Below are 17,263 nucleotides of genomic sequence, written 5' to 3'. Positions count from 1 at the left end.
AGAGTCGGGTGAGAATCCCATAAGGGACCGCCTGGAATCCAACTGACAATGAGGTCTAAGGGCGATGGAGGGTGTGGAAAGGTCAGGCTGGGGTGGGGGCAGAATGGCGCCCAGTCATCCAAACTGGCCTAGAGTCAACGTGCTGAACTCCTGGCTCCATCGAAGGACAAGGTCCTCACTTTTGCTTGAGCTCAACACGTTGTAAGTCTCATTCTCCTGACATCTCATGCGGGACACCTACGTGGGATTCAGAGCATATAGCTTGTGTCACAGAGCCAGGTCCCAGGAATGTCGAGGTGGGGAGGTGTCAGAAACCCCACAAGAACTAGAGGTGGGCAGGCATGGGCAGGAGACCAAGGAGGAGACAGAGGAGACACCAAGTAGCCCAACCCGCTCCTTTCAGAAATGAGGCGTTCAAGGCTCGGAGGGGAAGTGACTTATGCCAGGCTGCTTGGTGAGTAAGAACAGGAGGTGAGAGTGAGACCCCCACATCCAACTCCCAGCGCGGCTGAGGTTCTTCCTGTGGCCCTGAGGGCCCTCCCCTCTTATTTCTCTGCAGCATCCCCCTGCCCCCCAAGCCCAGTCCCGCCTGGGAGGGCCTCGCTCACTCCAGGCCTGGAGGAGTGGAGAAGAGTGCCCTGGCAGAGGCCTCTGCCCCAGAAGTGCCAAGACGGAGCTGCCCTCCACACCCCAGCTGCTTGCAGAGGGGCTCGGTGCGGACCAGCCTGTGGTATGGGTTGAGGGGACTGGAGGGAGCAGGGGCACGGTGGGCGCTCACCTTCCGATTCCGGTTTCTCATCAGACACTGTTGGCTTTTGAAGGAACAGTAGTTCGGGTACTGGACGTAGTCTGTGTCACAAATCTAAGTCAGGAGCCAGGGAGAGGGAGGGAACGGAGGTCAGAAGCCTCATAAGACACCAGTCCTCCAGGAAATACCCTAAGGGCAGAACCAGGAGCACGGGGTGGCCCTCGAGAACCAGGCCTTCCACACCTGGGGTGCTCCATCACTGTGCCTCCTGAGGAATGGGCCTCTTTGTCCCCTCAGCCTTCCCCTCCCACCCTCAGTTGCAGGTTGCTGGGGAGAAGACAGGAGGCTGGGACAGTAAGAAGAGGCTGTCCTACTGGTCAGCTTGCTGGGAATGTAGCTGAGGAATGGGGAATGCAGAGTGGGGTGGTTATGGATCCAGAACAAGGGAAGGGGACCCAGTTGGTGGCACAATATCAGGGATCCTTATGGTGTTGGTAAGTGAGGGAGAGGGTAGAATAATCTCTAATGCGTGACAGCGGGTGAATCACTTCCCTTTTTGGCCCTTGCCTCCCCATCTATAAATCCAAGGGTGTGGCTGACATGACCTCTGAGACCCCTTCCAGATCAAGGGGTCGAGGGACAAGAGCTGGACTCGGATACCAGCCCTTTCTTAAGCTGTCTCTACTTTTCCTCGCCTTGGTTTTTCCAGCTAAACTACAGAAGAGAGGGGCCTGACTCTCCGCCAAAACAGGTCATTGCACACGGGAGGTACCTTTGGGGAGAGGGGGAGCCAAGTTGTTTCATTGAGCAGGGAAAGCACTAGAAGAGCTGAGGAAGGAGGCTGACAGACTGAGGAAGGAACGTACTGGGTCACAAGGCTGGGCAGCACCTCACGCATCACCTAGTCTTTTATTGCAGAGATGAGTATAACTTTGGCTCAGACAGGGAAGTGACTTGACCACAGCCAGTCAGCAAGTAACTGGTAGAGCTAGGGCCAGAGCTGTTTCCTGCCTCCAAGTTCTGTGCTTTCCTGCCCCTCTGGGTTCCTACTCCTTTGCCAAATATAATTCTGCTCTACTGGGGCTGGGGGGGGTGACCCTATAACAGGGTTATGGGGGGTGGGAGGGGGTGGAGTGTAGGGGTCTGTTGCAGAGAGGCAGGAGGTTCAGTGAGGACTGGGTGTCCGAAGCCGGGGGTCCAAGCCCCCTTCCACATGCTGGGGCTACTAGAGCAAGTAACAGATGGAAGTGGGGTGGGGGTGGGGGCGGGGCTCAGCTTTGAGGAAAAGCTCTGACCTTGGTGGGGAAATCCCCATCCTGGAAGCTAAGGAACTCAGCCTGGAGCCAACTGGAGACTCGATTATCTTCACAGCCCTTTGTGGCAAGCCGGGCACACCAGAAGTCCATGTGGAGACCACCATATGAATCCAGCCCATAAAAGCGGCCTGTTTCAGAGGACCCTACCTGTGACACAGGAGACAGGGGAGAGGTGCATGCCACAGCTCCCTTGCAGGCTACATGCCCACTGCCCAGCTCTGCCTCCTCCACTGCAGGTGCCCAGCTAGGTACCTCATTGCCGATGGACAAGCTCTGGGATGTGAGCAGGGGGCTGATGAAGAATGTCTTGTGGGAGTCGTCACACTTCTGCCGCTGCAGGACGGCCTCTGAGTGGCACTGCTCCAGCTTCAGGGAGCAGAAGCCACAGAGGGCACAGGTAGATAAGTGTCGCCGCCCAAGGCTGTCACAGACCTGGGGCAGGAGTGGGGGTGAGAGGCTGAAGCTGAGGCTCGGCAGCTTGGCCTCCCCCATGCCTCAGCCTTCCAGAACAGCCCTGCCGAATGTCTTTGCAGTAAGCCTCTTCTGAAAGTCTCTCTGGCTTTTCTCTTTGCCCCCCTCCCCAAGAGTTCCTCAAGGACCTCACCTCAGCTGTCTGTTTCTTTACCCTCTTCCTGGATAATTTATCTAGTCCTAGGTAATCTTCATCTATCTGCAGGTGACACCCAAATCTTTATCACCAGCTCTGATCTCTTTCCTCCGAGCTCCAAATCCTCATTGTCAAGCGCCTGACAGACATCTACCACTGGGTGACCTACAGTCACCTCTAACTTAGCCTACCTGCAAAGAACTCATAACCCTACCTCCTTCTCTATCTTTCCTAATGATAATGCTAATATTTACAAAGAGGTGACATAGTGCTGGAACTATGGCTATAAGCACTCTCATCTCATTTAGTCTTCACAGGAACCCTATAACAGCATAGGTACTAATAATATCCCCATTTACTGATGAGGAAAGTGAGGCTCAGTGAGGTTGCATGAGTTGCTCAAAGCCACATGTCTAACAGATGGTGGAGTTTGAACATTGGTCCAGGTCCTTCAAACTCTAAAACCTGTCCCTACCCGAGCACCTAGTTTTTAAGGCTCCATGCTCTTGGGAGATATTCCTAAGGAGAAGTTCACCCACTCCTTGCTAGACTTGTGGACCTGGTTGAGCGTCCTCCGCACTCAGGAGGGTCTTGCTAAACAGCATCTTCAGTCAGCCTCCCCATCTCCTTCCTCACCCATGAGGACAGCCCATCACAGCACATGACATCACTTACATCGCCTTACTTACTCCTCACAGCAGCACATAAGGGAGGCAGCATCACATCCCTGACCGAAAACCTTTAGTGGCTCCTTCCCCTTTCCTACCAGATTACGTATAATTGCTTAAGACTGCCATTCGAGATTTCCACAGGACCCCGACTCTTTAACTCTACTTCCTGCTGCTCTGCTCCAAGGTGCTCTGCTCCAGGGAGAAGGAACCCCTTACTCTTCCATTATCCAGGCCATACAATCCAGTGAGCTTTCCCCATGACCCTCGACCTTCTCACATTAAAAAAAAATCTCTCTCCAATACTTACAACACTCATTTTGTAATACTCCTGTATCCTTATAAACTCCCCTCAGGGGCTCTTAGTCCCTCAAAGGTAGACCCAGTATGCTCGTTCTTAGACCCTCATGAAATTTCTATTCTTCTTTGCCTCAGAGACTTTGCACAAACTATTTCCTCTACCAGGAACCTTCTACCAGGCCCTTTCTTTTGCCTGGTTAACTTCTTTTATCTTCAGGTCTCAGTTTTTTTGTTTGTTTGTTTTTTATAAAGATGACCGGTAAGGAGATCTTTACCCTTGACTTGGTGTCGTCAGGACCACGCTCTACCAAGTGAGCGAACCGGCCATCCCTATACAGGGATCCGAACCCATGGCCTTGGTGTTGTCAGCACCACACTCTCCCGAGTGAGCCACGGGCCGGCCCTTCCAGGTCTCAGTTTAAACATCAGTTCCTCTAAGAAGCATTCTCTGATCCTTCCAAACAGAGAGTTGTCTCCCAACCCTGCCTGCTCTCTCTGCACTTTATACTTGTCCCTGATGATCCTAGCATTGAACTCATCACACTGCCATTTCCTCATCTCTCTCCCCCACTACATTCCAAGAGGACAGAGGATTGCCTCTACTATACGCACTGCCAACATCACAAATACCTAGCAGAGAGTTGGTACCCAGTCAGTATTTGTTGAACAAATGAAGGAGTGGGTGGCATACTAACCCTCAACAAATGTTTGCTAAATTGTACTATTTGAAAACATAAAGTACATTTTCCTTTAAATAGACTTGCTAGGTATTGAGGACACGTCGAGACCAGAATCTCTTTACAGATTCCCTGAAATGGGTTCTATGAACCCTCTGGAAAGAAGGAGAACTACATCTAAGGCAAAGCTAGGTACTGTAGATGGTGAAGGGGACTGAGAGGCAACTCGCAGCCTAACAATTCAGAGAGATGAAGAATGAATTCTGGGCTGGACTGGATTCCAGACTAGGTCTTGAGCCTTCCTCCTTTAAGGTGGCCTGGAGATGTCCTTCCAAAGAAGGGAATCCCATGTGGAAAGAATCTCTCCAACTGTGCCTCATGCTTTGCCTGCCCACCCCACACTCTCCTGGCCTAGTACAGTGCCAGGCACAGAGGATGCCCAGTAGCACGTATCCATTAAATAGCAAAGCATGCATACCGACTTCCCAAAACCAAGGACCTCTTCCTCCAAGTACTTCCAGGCCTTGGCTGTGGGGGTTATGACGCAGGTGTTCTCCACAATTGAATAGCACAGGATCAGCAAGGCCTCCGTATGGGGCAGCTGCAGGAGGCTGCAAGAAGATCGCACTGACTGGGGGATGGACCAGAGGCTGGGCAGCAAGCCACACCGCTCTCTTCCCCTCCCTTCAGCATCTGTCTTGGTCACACACGTTCAGCATGGGACCTTCAGCATGGGGCCTTAGAGGCCTTTGGATCAACTGCCTCCTTTTATAAACAAGGAACTGAGATGCAGAAAGGAGAAATAACTTTCTCAAGGTTGCAATGCTAATAGGGCTAGAAATGAGACCAGAACCAAGTCTGGTAGCTCCAGGTGCGGGGCTCATTCCACTATCATGTGGACAACGAGCATCTAGGGCAGTGCTGACATCAACGCTGGGCACAGAATGGTGACGTGGGCAGGTGCCAGCTGTGCCTGAGACTGAAGCTGGGAAAGAAGGCAGCAGGGAGGGCAGGCCCATGAGGGAGTCAGGACTTCCTGTACCTGCCAGAGTTTTGGCTTCTCCAGTAGGAGCCCTCGTCATAGATCTCATCCGTCTCATCCATTTTCTGGGCTGATTGAATGAGCTCCTGGAGGTTCTCCATCATCATAGGAGTAGAAGCCACTTCTCGTACCCGAGGAGTGAAGGAGGAAGGGTTGGAAAGTAAAGACTCAGACTGAAACTCGGGCTCTGAGTCTGTCTGCAGCCCAGACATGCCCTCTGTTCCCTTCTCTGTCCCCTGTACTTCCTCTTGCTTTCCCTCCTCTTCTTGCTCCTCCTCCTGCTCTTCCGGTCCCTGCCCTTCCTCCAGCTTATGCTCGTGTAGTTGCTCCTGCCTGTGCTCTGACGACTGCTCCTGGCCTCCCAGGGACAGGGAGGATTGCAGTAGCTCCTCCACATTGCTGTTAAGCCGTTCAGGCCAGGACTGGAAGGCCTGTCGTTCTGTGCTGACAGCTGAGTTTGTGAGGGACCGAGAAAGGGAAGGAAAGACACCATTAGGCTTCTAACCCGAGTGTCCTTGTTCACAGATGGACACACACAAACACAAAGGCAAAGGAAGGCAGACCGAATCACACTTCTACACACAGTTAAAGCATAAAAACACAGAAAAGAAATATTGAAATAGAAGAATATTACCACGGCAACTGTGGTGTTGCTGGTACAAGTCGCCTTCCCACCTCTCTTCCTCCCTATCTCCCACATCAAATGCTATCTTTTGTCCGTCTCCCTTAGGAAACACCAAGTATTCTGAGTAGCTAGCACGCAATGCTTTCCAGGGTGAAGATGTTAGCTTATACAAGTCCCAGAGGACTTCCAATGCAGGGACGTCTTTGGAGCTAGGAAAAATAAATTCAGGGCAGGACTCTAAGTAATGGCAGAAGATAGCCTGGGACATGAGAGCCCTTTTATTCACAAAAGCAGACTCTCCCTATTGTAGAAAGCTGTCTGATGGCACCCTGCTTCCCTGCTCAACACGCTTCTCATTTCCCTACCGCCAATGCCCTACCTCCTGGACTCTGGGAACTGTGGAAAGAGTAGCTAGTGACCTCCCAGGTGCTGGAAGTGTCTCACCTGTGAAGTGGGATGAGACGGAGGAGGTGATCGTGGTGGGTGAGGCTTCAGCTGAAGCTTCTACCTCCTTGAAAGTGTTAGGTGAGAGAATGGAGACTGGCTGGGAGCATCTCACTCTCTGCAGGAAGAGAAGGAAAGTGAGAATGCCTTTCCCAAAGAGCAGACTTCTCCTGGTCCAGCTCATTCCTCAGTCCCTTCTCCAGCATGTCTTATCTCTCACAGCTCCTGGGCAGGAATGAATGGACATGGTTCCTGCTGGAAACCTCTAGACCTGAGAAAGGGTCCCTCTGGAAGATACAACTCCGCTTGTCTGGGCTACACCCTGCCTTCACTTGTGCATTTGACTTGAATGAAATCACTGACCTGTTAGAAGAAATGGTAAGTAGGGCTTATCTTTTTGCCCATCTGTCTTCCCCACTTTCCTGGCAGTAACAGGATTGCTCAGTCTGAATGCCCGAGTTAAGACTATTCGTACATAATCTGGGGAAATGACTGGCAAAACGGCAGGTGGGGAGGATCTTCCTCAACTGCCCACTGCCACCGCCTCTCCCTTGGCCCTGGGACAGCAGATCCAGCCTTGGTCCTGGGCCTCACCTTGGCATAGTAGACGTGGTTGGAGCAACGATACTGGGTAAACTGGCAGAAAGACTCAAACCAGGAAGCGTAAGGGAGGTCGGAGCAGACAGCACCTGAGGAAGGGCGCGGGTGGAGGAGGTGAACCCGGGAGGACGCACTTCTTCCGGGGCACAGGGGGTGACGGCGGACTTTGGGTGTGTGAAGAGTGGAGAACACACGGGCTCGGGCTGAGGTGTCGGCCACAGCCTTGCCCTGTGTCGCACGAGCACGGGGCTTCTGCCCTGAGCTCTGGGTGAACCCTGGGTGCCTCGGTTTCCCCGCTAGTCTGGGCCTCACCGTCGGGCACCAGGCCATTGTTTTCATATTGGTCCAGCTGGACAAGCGTGGGGTTGCGGCAGCCGTGGGTGGCACGGAGGCGGCAGGTGGTCTCCGCCTTCCAGGTTGGGGTCAGCAGTGCGAAGAAGCGCTCGTACTCGGTGGACGACAGCGGGCTGCCTGGGGTGGCGGCCGAAGGAGAGTCCTGGGCTGGGGCCGGCGCCAGAGGCAGGAGCAGCACTGCGGGGCGGGGCGACAGGCAGGCGCTGGAACCGGGGCCCCGGGGCAGAGGCGGAGGCCCGACCCCGGGAGGACACCGGGCGGGGCGGGGTCGCCAGGGCGGGGAGCAGAGCCGGTGCGGCCGCCGGGGGACAGGCTCGGGGTGGAGGGCCGAGCGGGGCGGGGGCTCGGACCGGCGGCGACGCTCACCCTTCAGGACTGAGAGAAGGGAGCCAGCAGCTAGCTTCCTCATCGCCCCGGAGGACCCCCGCGTTTCGCGGACCACAGCGGCCTCCAACGGGCCGAGCCACAGAGACGCGCGGCCGGCGCGGGCGAGCGCACGCGGGAGCGAGGGCGCGGCCCCGACGTCACAACGGGCCGGGCGGGGCCGCGCGCGTGTCCCGACCCCTCGGCCCGGATGGCAAAGGCCCAAACGGCCAAGTCTGTTCAGTGGGTGCCAGGCCCCCTGCTGCCGTTTTTCTTCAATTTCCACAGTAATCCCCTGAGGTGAATATTACTATGCCCGGGGAAACAGGGGCTTAGAGAAGCAAGTCGCTCGACAGGTGGTGAGACCTAGACATGCCCACGGGCTGGGCTCCGGGGCAGGCACACGTGGGACACACAAGACAAAGTCCGGGCGTATGTGGGTAGGGACCACAGAGGACGCCTCCACGGAGAAATGGGCAGAAAGGGAAAAGGACAGCAGGGTAAGGACAGCTCCACGGTCTCAGGACCTGGTTTCCAAGTGCGAGATGAGCAACAGTCCATTGAAGTACGGGAAGAATTTGTTTTTGTATCAGTTTTGTGTTTGAAATAAGAAATCGAGCAAATACTTAGTATAATAGCACACATACATAACACAAATACATCATTTATTGGAAATGAACCGAAAGATGTTCTATGGAGAAAAGACGTACAATCTACAAGGCATTGGAGACCTCTGGTCTGAGGCACACCCTCCAGCCAGCTTTGTCTTTCCCAGGTTGATAGGCTGTGGATTCTGCTGCAGACGTACCACTCCTGGTTCCATGTTTTGTCCTACTGCTGGCATGCCATCCTCCCGCCTCTAATCCAACCCAGAGAAATGCTTAGCACATGTACTAAAATGGTGTCTCTACAATAAACACAACAGGCCAACATGTATATCTTTTATTTACCTACCCAAACTCCTTTTACATGTGAGTTATCTGCTATCCACCTTGCCCTCCTCTCCCATTCACAAGGCCAGGATGAATCCTCTTGGCACAGAGGAAGGGTTGCCCCTTCAACTAGGGTCAGAGCCCAGATGATCTGGGGGATCCCCCACCAATAAAAAAGCAGGAAGAGAATGGAGAAGAAAGTTTATCACACCTAGCCTCTGCACGGGGGAGAGGGGGAATTAAGGATGGGGGACTGCCCCCATGCTACTGTCCCAGTCCTTAAATACAAAGCAAGGGGAATAAAGAGGACCCTCCCTCTGAAATACAGCACCAACCTCAGCATGGAGGCAAAAGGACAGTGGGCAAGACCACTTCCCTCTGAAGGGGGAGGGGTGGAGAAGAGCACATACCGTCAGTGGCTGCGGCACCCCTCCCTACCAGGGGTAGGGTGCAGCCTCAGCACCGGGAGTGGGGCGAGGAGAGGAGAAGGGAGGACAGTGCTGTGCCATCCACTTCTCCCTGAATCCCCGGCCCCAGCACAGGCATTCCTCTGCCCGCTAGCCCAGTTCAGGGGATGTGGAAGAAACTGTGTTGGAATCCAAGGCTCTTATCTATTTCTTCTTTCGTTCTTGAGAGCAGCGTGGGCAAAACCTAAAAAGGAACATGAATGAGAAGGGGAGGAAGAAAGCGAGTGAAATGGAGAATACCCTCTATCACTCAGCTTAGGGACAGTCCTGCTCCTGCTACGACTCTCTCACTTACCATTTTCCCCGAGGCTTGGTTGTCAGCCCCACACAGGCAAAGTGGAACCACTCAATGGAACACTGGCAAAGGAAGATGAAAGAAGCATAAGTCAGGGGCCAGGGCGGGGCAGAGGAAGGAAAGGAAACTCCCAAACAGATTCCTTAGGAGAGTCCCTTTACTGCCCCAAGGCCAACCAAGCTACAACCATTTTCTGTCTATTCTGAAGTCCCACTAACCAACCATGGGTTTTTTCCCTCCTGTTCCCACTCCCTTCATGCCCCTCAGAACCTCCCATCCTAAGGCAAAATGATTCTCACATCAGGGTTGTCACAGCCAATCATCTCTCCATATGAGACCTGGTGACAAAGGCAATAGGTGGGTTCGTTGGGATCCACAGGCATATCCAACACATCAGAGGGGTGGACACTGCCAAAGGTCACTGAGGGCATCCCATACTCAGGACTTCTGCATGCCAAGAGGAAGAGAAAGTGTCATCTGCAGGAAGGGAAGCTAAACCTGAGGCTCTCAGAGGTGGAAGAAAGAGATCCTGGGGGGCAAATAATTTGTGGCTTCTCCTCTCTATCCAGCAGATACCAAAACGATGAGCAAAGTTATTGGCACAGAAGACACAGAAAGTGGCAAGGAGCAGTACAGGGCAGGAGTGGGGTGTTGGGAGGGAAGAGTATGTGATTTGGCAAAGGGCTCCCTGATAAACTCACGTGCGCACAAGTTTTAACTTCTTCTGGGCAGCCTTGGGGGCTTCTTCATCTGAGTTTTTCCCTTTGGAACGAGCACGGGCAGCTTTCTTCTCCTTTTGAGTCCGGCCTTCTAGGGAAGAAGGGGAAAGCCAGAAGGCAAGAAAATAGAAAGATGGGTTAAGTCCTCTTTCTCCTTGCTCTTTCTATCCTGGTGCCCCCACCATGGGTGAAGGGCCAGCTTCTTCTCCCCCAGGATCCATGCCCCACCTCTCACAGCCCTGCCCCCTCCCCACTCTTTCTATCCTGGTGCCCCCCACCTTAGATGAAGGGCTGGCTTCTTCTCCCTCTGAAGCTGCTCCCCTCCTCTCGCAGAACCCGCCCCCCTCTCACTCTTTTTGCCTTTGCTGGAAGAGCTGTCATAGTCACTTGACTCAATCTGTTTCTCCTTCAGATCAGCCTCAAAACGAGCCAGGTCTGTGTCCAGTCGCCGAATATGTTTGTCCACCTGGGTGCAAATGAAGGAGAAAGAGAGGTACAGGACAGTTCCAATAAAAGAAAACAGGCTAAGGCAGATTATATGGATCCCCCAGACCCACAACAGATCCCAACACAGCTGAAGGAGGGGTCTGAGACCCCAAGGATTAGATGGGAGGTAGGTAGGGTGCCATGGACAGGGCCATACCATCTCATAGGTCTGCATGGCAAGCTGCACCTTGTCGTCACCAAATTCCTTGCACTTGCCATAGGCTTCCTGGATCTGTTTGAGAAGGGCCAATTTTTCCTCGGAACTCAGGCTGCGGGCGCTACTCATATACTCAGTGGCCAACTTGTCAATTTCAGCCTTCAGGTCTACAACAGAGACAGAGGCCTGGTCACAAAGGCCCCTGAGTAGCTAGGTGAAACATATTTGTTCTTCCAGTTCCTCGGACCTTTTCCATTGACCATCATAACCTTTGAACTAAAATGTACTGCATGTTTACAGGTACTGTGCCATGCACTCATGTAACGCAACATATTGCCAATATTTGTTTCAAAGGTGCTTCAAGGTGCTGAAAACATTGCTATTATAGTTGCAACTTAAATTACTGAAACACAACGAGGAATCCTTAGCACAACACGTTAATATGAGGTATATTTTTGTTGACATCTGACGACAAGCTTCTGTGTAGGGCTTGCTGCTTCTTAATGCATCAATTTCATCTCAAAGGCCACCTCGAAAACACCCCACAGCAGCTCTGACTGCTGCAAACCAGGCTGGGTCATCTGCTGCCGCTGGCTTCCAGGTCTGTACATCTATATCATACAACTTAAAATAAGGCTCTACTTCATGCAAGTTAACAGTTCTTCTGCTTACCTAACTGCCTACCCTATTTTGCTCATCATTTACAACTTGCTTATATTTACCATTACTTTTTTTCTGTTTGTTCATCTTAGATATTGCTCCAAATATTTTAACATTGGGAAGATGGTGATGTCGGGTGATGTCGGGACACTGAGACTGTAGATATCCACTGCCTAATATTTGGTAGGGCTCACAAAAATGTCGAAGGAAAGAGACAAAAGTCTGACCCTAACATTGTACAACAACATTTAACAGGGAGGATCTGTAAACACACTATGTTGGTGCTCCACTTCCTTCCAGGCCCTTGGAAGAAGATGAAAAAGCATATAGTTCCATAATCTCCAACTGGTCTTTCTGTGCATGAACTCAAGAGTTAGGATTGAATTACAACGAAAGAAAATTGCTTCTCACCATTCGGCAGGCAGTTCTTAGTGATCTATGTCCAGGAGTTTACAAGATGTTCACCTTTTCATGAGTAAACTCACCCAGAGTAACTGAAAACACAGCTTCTTATGTCCTAAAACCAGTTTGTTACATCCTTGAGTATGGCTACATAGGATGGTGGATAAGACCTACATATCCTTTGGTGGGTAAGGTGATAGCTCCAACAGACATCTTTGATTTTGAAGATATCAACCTGACCACTGTAATGTAGCCTCCCTCAGGCTCCAAGTGAATGCCCAATGCAGCCAAATTTGCTCAATGTCCCACCCAGGCCAGAGATGGTATCAAATGCTTCTGTTGAAGAACACAGTGTATGTTGAAGCATACAGGTTGAAGAACACAGTGTACAATCCTGATGTTAACTGCAGCTTTTCTTTCTTTCTTTTTCTTTCTTTAGGTTCCTGCCTTCAAGACACATCTTCTTCTTTTTCTTCTTTCTCTCTTCTTAAGAACTTCTCATAGCAAAGCTCTTGTCAATGAACATGAGTTGCAGTCTAAAGCCACATTGTGAATTTTGTGTTAGTAACACTAACAGTGTAGTGTAGAAACATTCTAGTCATCCTGTAAATATATCAAACATGGAGAGTGACCAAACATGGAGACAAGACCTTGGAGCTGACTTTGGTTTCTTGAATTCTTCTTTGGGAAGGTATAAAAAAAATAGCGTCTCTGAATCTTGAGGCACTGTCTCACTATTCCATGGGTTATGGAAAAGCTGATATAAAAATGAGGATCTTCATTACCCTCTTTTAAGAATTGCAAGTGAATAAAAAAGAGAAAGAAAGAAGCTACAGTTCTCCAGATCATACCAGATGATGTGGTAACATCAAATAGAAAAATAAGGGCCGAGCCTGTGGCACACTCGGTAGAGTGCTGCGCTGGGAGTGCGGCGACGCTCCCGCCGCGGGTTCGGATCCTATATAGGAATGTCCGGTGCACTCACTGGCTGAGTGCCGGTCCCGAAAAAACGACAAAAAAAGAAAAAAAAAAAAAAGAAAAAGAAAAAGAAATGATTATACACACTAATTATACACTAGAACTCCTTACACTGTACGTACCCTCTGTTCTCTGGTCTAGGTCCCTCATGAGCTGAAAGTTTCTCTGTAATTCAAAGGGGAGGTTTTCAATACCTAGGGAAAATAGAGAAACTAAGAATCACTGCACTGTGCATAGGCCTTATAGCACCTTTTAAAGGGCAGTTAAGTTTTCCTTCCTTCAAACCTCTGGATTTATCTGTGACAGGATTCATCATTCCTTTTTCACAAGAGGCTGTGTTCACCTCTCTCTCTACACAACTAACCTCTCCATCTCTGCACAGCGATCGCACCTTTTTCCTCTTCAGTGACCTACTCTACAAATCAGCGCTTCTCTTTCCTTTATTTTCAATCTCAACCTTCTAGGTCCTTGCCCTCAACTTATAGATACCCTCCTAGTATCCTCTACTATTCATCACACATATACTTCCAATCTACTCTCCATACAGTAGCCAGAATGTTCTTTTATTATTATTTTTCATTATTATTATTGTTTTGATGGCTGGCCAGACGTGGGATCTGAACCCCTGACACTGGTGTTATCAGCACCATACTCTAACCAAATGAGCTAACCATCCAGCCCCAGAATGTTCTTTTAATTTATTTTGGCAGCTGGCCAGTACAGGGATCCAAACCGTTGAGTTTGGCATTATTACACCATGCTCTAACCAACTGAGATAACCAGCCAGTCCAAGAAAGTTCTTATTAAATATGCAAACCTGGGCTGGCCAGTTAGCTCACTTGGAGAGTGTGGTGCTTAGCCTGTCCCTGAAATGTTAACGTTTTCTTGAGATGACACCTTAGTCCCCTCATTTTCTCACTTTACTTGTTTTCCCTGAATGATCGCATTCACTTTCATGGATACAATTACCATTCCTATGCCTAAGTCTATTTTTTTTTTTTTTTTTTTTTTCCGTGACCGGCGCTCAGCCAGGGAGTGCACCGCTCATCCTTATATAGGATCTGAACCCGCGGCGGCGGGAGCGTCGCCGCGCTGCTAGCGCAGCACGGTACCGAGTGCGCCACGGGCTCAGCCCTTTCTTTTTTTTTTTTTTTTTTTTTCCTATGCCTAAGTCTAAAGTGAATTAAGGGCCGAGCCCGTGGCGTACTCGGGAGAGTGCGGCGCTGAGAGCGCGTTGACGCTCCTGCCATGGGTTCGGATCCTATATAGGAATGGCCGGTGCACTCACTGTCTGAGTGCCGGTCACGAAAAAGACAAAAAAAAAAAAAAAAAAAAAAAATTGAATTAAATACATCGCTATCATCCCTGAATTTTCTATCTTGTTCTACCTCACTTTACAAGCAGGAAGAAGTCACTTGAGATTCTTCCTTCAGTCATTCAGTCATTCAGCCAGTCCTGTCATATTTAACTCCTAAATACTTCTGTCATTCCCTAAGATCAGATCCTCCTCTCTGACCTGGACTTTATCACTAATTGATCTCCCTGTTACCAGTGTTATCATGTTCCAATTTACCATACATCTGTTATTCTCTACAGAAATCACACTCTAAAATGAAAACTTCGTACCTGCCAGCCTCCAAAAATAAATAAATAAAATGAAAACTCCTCAGCTTGGCTTAAAAGACCTTGCCCACTCTAGCCCCAGTTTCTCTCTCTAGTCTCACTTCCCAATCTCTCACCATACAGTCATATATATCAAACACTCTGACCTCATTTTTCCTTGACCTTGTCACAGACCCGTCACAATACCTTTGCTGATGATTTCCCCAACCTGGAATTCCCTTTCTCTCTCCACTCGGGCAAATAAACACTTAACCTTCAAGACCCTGTTCAAACATCACCTCCTCTGTAAAGTGCCATCTACATCCCCAGGTAATTAGCCCCTCTTTTTCCAGTGTTATTACTGTCTTTTTAACATATTGCTATCACTTCACTTGTTACACTGCTTTATAATTATTTATTTGCAGAATCTATTTTCTACTAGATCGTGAGCTTCTTAAGGGCAGGGGCTGTGTCTTACTCGTTTTCGTATATCCCCACTGCCTGTCATTATGTCTGACCCCTAGCACGACCTCGACAAATATTTGTTGAATGAATGACTGTCGACACTCATATAAGGGCATAGGGTGACAGGCTTTATGAAGGGGTGGGTTACACAAATGGCATAAACACAACACCAGACTTCCATTTGATGGAAATTGGATCTTCACTCCATAAAGAGAAGCGTTCCAGTTTATCATCTAACAGGGGTCACTCACCACCACCCCCAAACCCAGGAGAAGCCACTTCTGAGAAAGAATTGAGTGAAGGCGACTCTAGCAGGTCTTTGATGCTGTTCCAAAGGGCAGTGGGTGACACCGGTTCTGAACGACTTTGGGAAAAAATCTACCCTGAGGCTGGAAACCCTGAAGAATGGGGGCAGCAAATATCTTCCCGGCTATGCCCAGTAGCCTTTCAAGACACATCCCTCAGCCCCACCGCGCAGCTCCTCCTTCGTCTACACCCAGCAGGCCTCGATCTTGCTGCCCCGCCCCCTCTTTCTTCACACCCTCCAATATTTCCTCCCAAGGAACCCCCTTCACGACTGTGACCTTCTCGCCTCCGGAACTTTAGAGCCATACATCCTCTCAGCCCAGATTCTCCCCACCACTCTATGACCCCTGACCCCCTCCTCCAGCCTGCTCTTACTGTCCAGATAATGTTCCAAATACATCCCCGCAGCCATCTTGAAGCAAAACAAAGCAACTTCCGAGCCGCCCCGGAAGTGACTGAACCGCGACAGGCGCTGAAACTATTCTTGAGCAGTGCTCTTCCGCCCTTAAAAGAGGAACTTCCGCCCTTACTAAATTAACCGCCGGGACACATCCGCCCGACGTTGAAACTCTTTCTCTTGCGTTGATGACCGAGACCGAGGCGGCTTTAGCCCGCTTCCGCCCTCACTGAGACCCATTACTGTGACCAAGGCCGGTATGACGTCACTGAAGGGCGCCATTTTGCATTCTCTAGCAAACTTTTTTTCCCTCCAAAACGAGAAATTTTGGTAATTGAGGGGAGAACTGTTCTCTTTAGGATTGTATGCCGTAAATATCCCTTTTCAGCAACTGGAGAATCCCACTTTTTTCCTCTTCTGCATTATACGAATCTGGTGACCTGGCCCCTGCTGAAGGACTTTCTTCAAGGCAGCTAGTTTCTTAAAGAAGTTGCGGAGGAGCCTTGCGAGATTTAAACCCGCCGCATTCCTGTTCATTCACACGAATACCACCTACCCAGCATTAGTTTTTAGCTTGACAAAAATTCATTATGAACTTTCTACTTATAAAAACAAAGAATTACTCACAATAAAGCTATAATTCTTCACACCTTTTGTCAGGGCTTCTGTGCTTCACGCATGAATACTGTCACATATAAAATGATGTAGGGCTTGCGGCCTTGTCCTCTTGCCACTCCCTAAGGGGGAAATTCCATGGTTTTGTTTCCCTTTTTTTAATTTTAATTTTAATTTATTTATTTTTATTAAAAAAGATGACCAGTAAGGGGATCTTAACCCTTGGCTTGGTGTCGTCAGCACCACGCTCAGCCAGTGAGCTAACCGGCCATCCCTATGTGGGATCCGAACCCGTGGCCTTGGTGTTAGCACTGCACTCTCCCGAGTGAGCCACGGGCCGGCCCTTTGTTTCCCTTTTTATTTCAGCTTATATGTGAATATCATGACTCTGAGGGGACTGAGGTATGTACCTCTACCACAACTGGGCCAGTTAGGTACCAGCCAGAACCCTACTCAGCTATAGTACAATGAACTGTATGTTTTCATTAGGATGGAAAGCAATCAAGGCCATGACAGATTGTCACCTCGCAAGGGAAACAGAACTCAAAGCCTGTAACTTCATGGTGGTTAGTAAGATAACTTGGAGGTAACTGTCACTCCTGATATTCACACATCCTTCCTAATAACGTCACATGGCAAGTTTCTAATGCTAGACAGGTTTTCAGCCACGTAATTTAGGCCAAGTATGTGAAGAAGAGCAAAACCGCAGGGTTTACTAGCATGGAGGTGGTAAGACAACAGCACTAGAATCTAGGTGATTTCACTCTAATTGCAAACATTATGACCTTGGATAAGTAATTTAATGTGTCTAGTTCCTTCTCTACAATGAGAATAATAGTACCTACTGTACAGTTGTTGCAATGAGTGGGGGTGGGAATGTACCCTTGAAGAGTAGATACTGGTTCTAATATTGGTGATGAAGATAGGGCTGCGTAGACCTTCTCAACAGTTGGTGAAGATGGGAGAAAAAAGCAATAAATAGGAAGTTAACACACATTGGCATATTTGGCCATATGTGACACATTCATTGGTGTCACA

The 17,263-nt window shown here is 49.8% G+C and overlaps 2 protein-coding genes across 7 annotated transcripts; both read right to left on the bottom strand.

Moving 5' to 3' along the window:
* Positions 1–37: 37 nt before the first annotated feature.
* ACRBP (acrosin binding protein) lies at positions 38–7,826 on the bottom strand. Its single transcript, XM_063074852.1, has 10 exons — positions 7,748–7,826; positions 7,340–7,558; positions 7,022–7,116; positions 6,428–6,545; positions 5,359–5,809; positions 4,795–4,927; positions 2,317–2,496; positions 2,044–2,211; positions 779–862; positions 38–237 (listed from the first exon to the last, which is right to left on the bottom strand). The coding sequence occupies exons 1-10, from the start codon at positions 7,788–7,790 to the stop codon at positions 115–117; spliced, it is 1,614 nt and encodes a 537-aa protein (XP_062930922.1). The 5' UTR covers positions 7,791–7,826; the 3' UTR covers positions 38–114.
* Positions 7,827–8,427: 601 nt separating this feature from the next.
* Positions 8,428–15,647, bottom strand: ING4 (inhibitor of growth family member 4). Of its 6 annotated transcripts, none has more exons than XR_010023918.1 (9): positions 15,589–15,647; positions 12,963–13,034; positions 10,801–10,967; positions 10,509–10,623; positions 10,140–10,248; positions 9,738–9,885; positions 9,439–9,500; positions 8,699–9,327; positions 8,428–8,603 (listed from the first exon to the last, which is right to left on the bottom strand). XR_010023918.1 is itself a non-coding variant. In XM_063101260.1 (8 exons), the coding sequence occupies exons 1-8, from the start codon at positions 15,623–15,625 to the stop codon at positions 9,288–9,290; spliced, it is 750 nt and encodes a 249-aa protein (XP_062957330.1). In that variant the 5' UTR covers positions 15,626–15,647; the 3' UTR covers positions 8,616–9,287. The 6 variants fall into 6 exon arrangements, 4 of the variants coding, with proteins under 4 accessions (XP_062957330.1, XP_062957343.1, XP_062957350.1 ...); XR_010023920.1 differs by lacking the exon at positions 8,428–8,603 and having other exon boundaries at positions 8,616–8,827; positions 9,087–9,327; XM_063101260.1 differs by lacking the exon at positions 8,428–8,603 and having other exon boundaries at positions 8,616–9,327.
* Positions 15,648–17,263: the final 1,616 nt, after the last annotated feature.

The sequence above is a fragment of the Cynocephalus volans genome, chromosome 1, assembly GCF_027409185.1.
Source record: "Cynocephalus volans isolate mCynVol1 chromosome 1, mCynVol1.pri, whole genome shotgun sequence".
Classification (NCBI taxonomy): Eukaryota; Metazoa; Chordata; class Mammalia; order Dermoptera; family Cynocephalidae; genus Cynocephalus; species Cynocephalus volans.
Note: the sequence above shows the minus strand (reverse complement) of the source record. Positions and strands in the feature narration are given on the sequence as shown.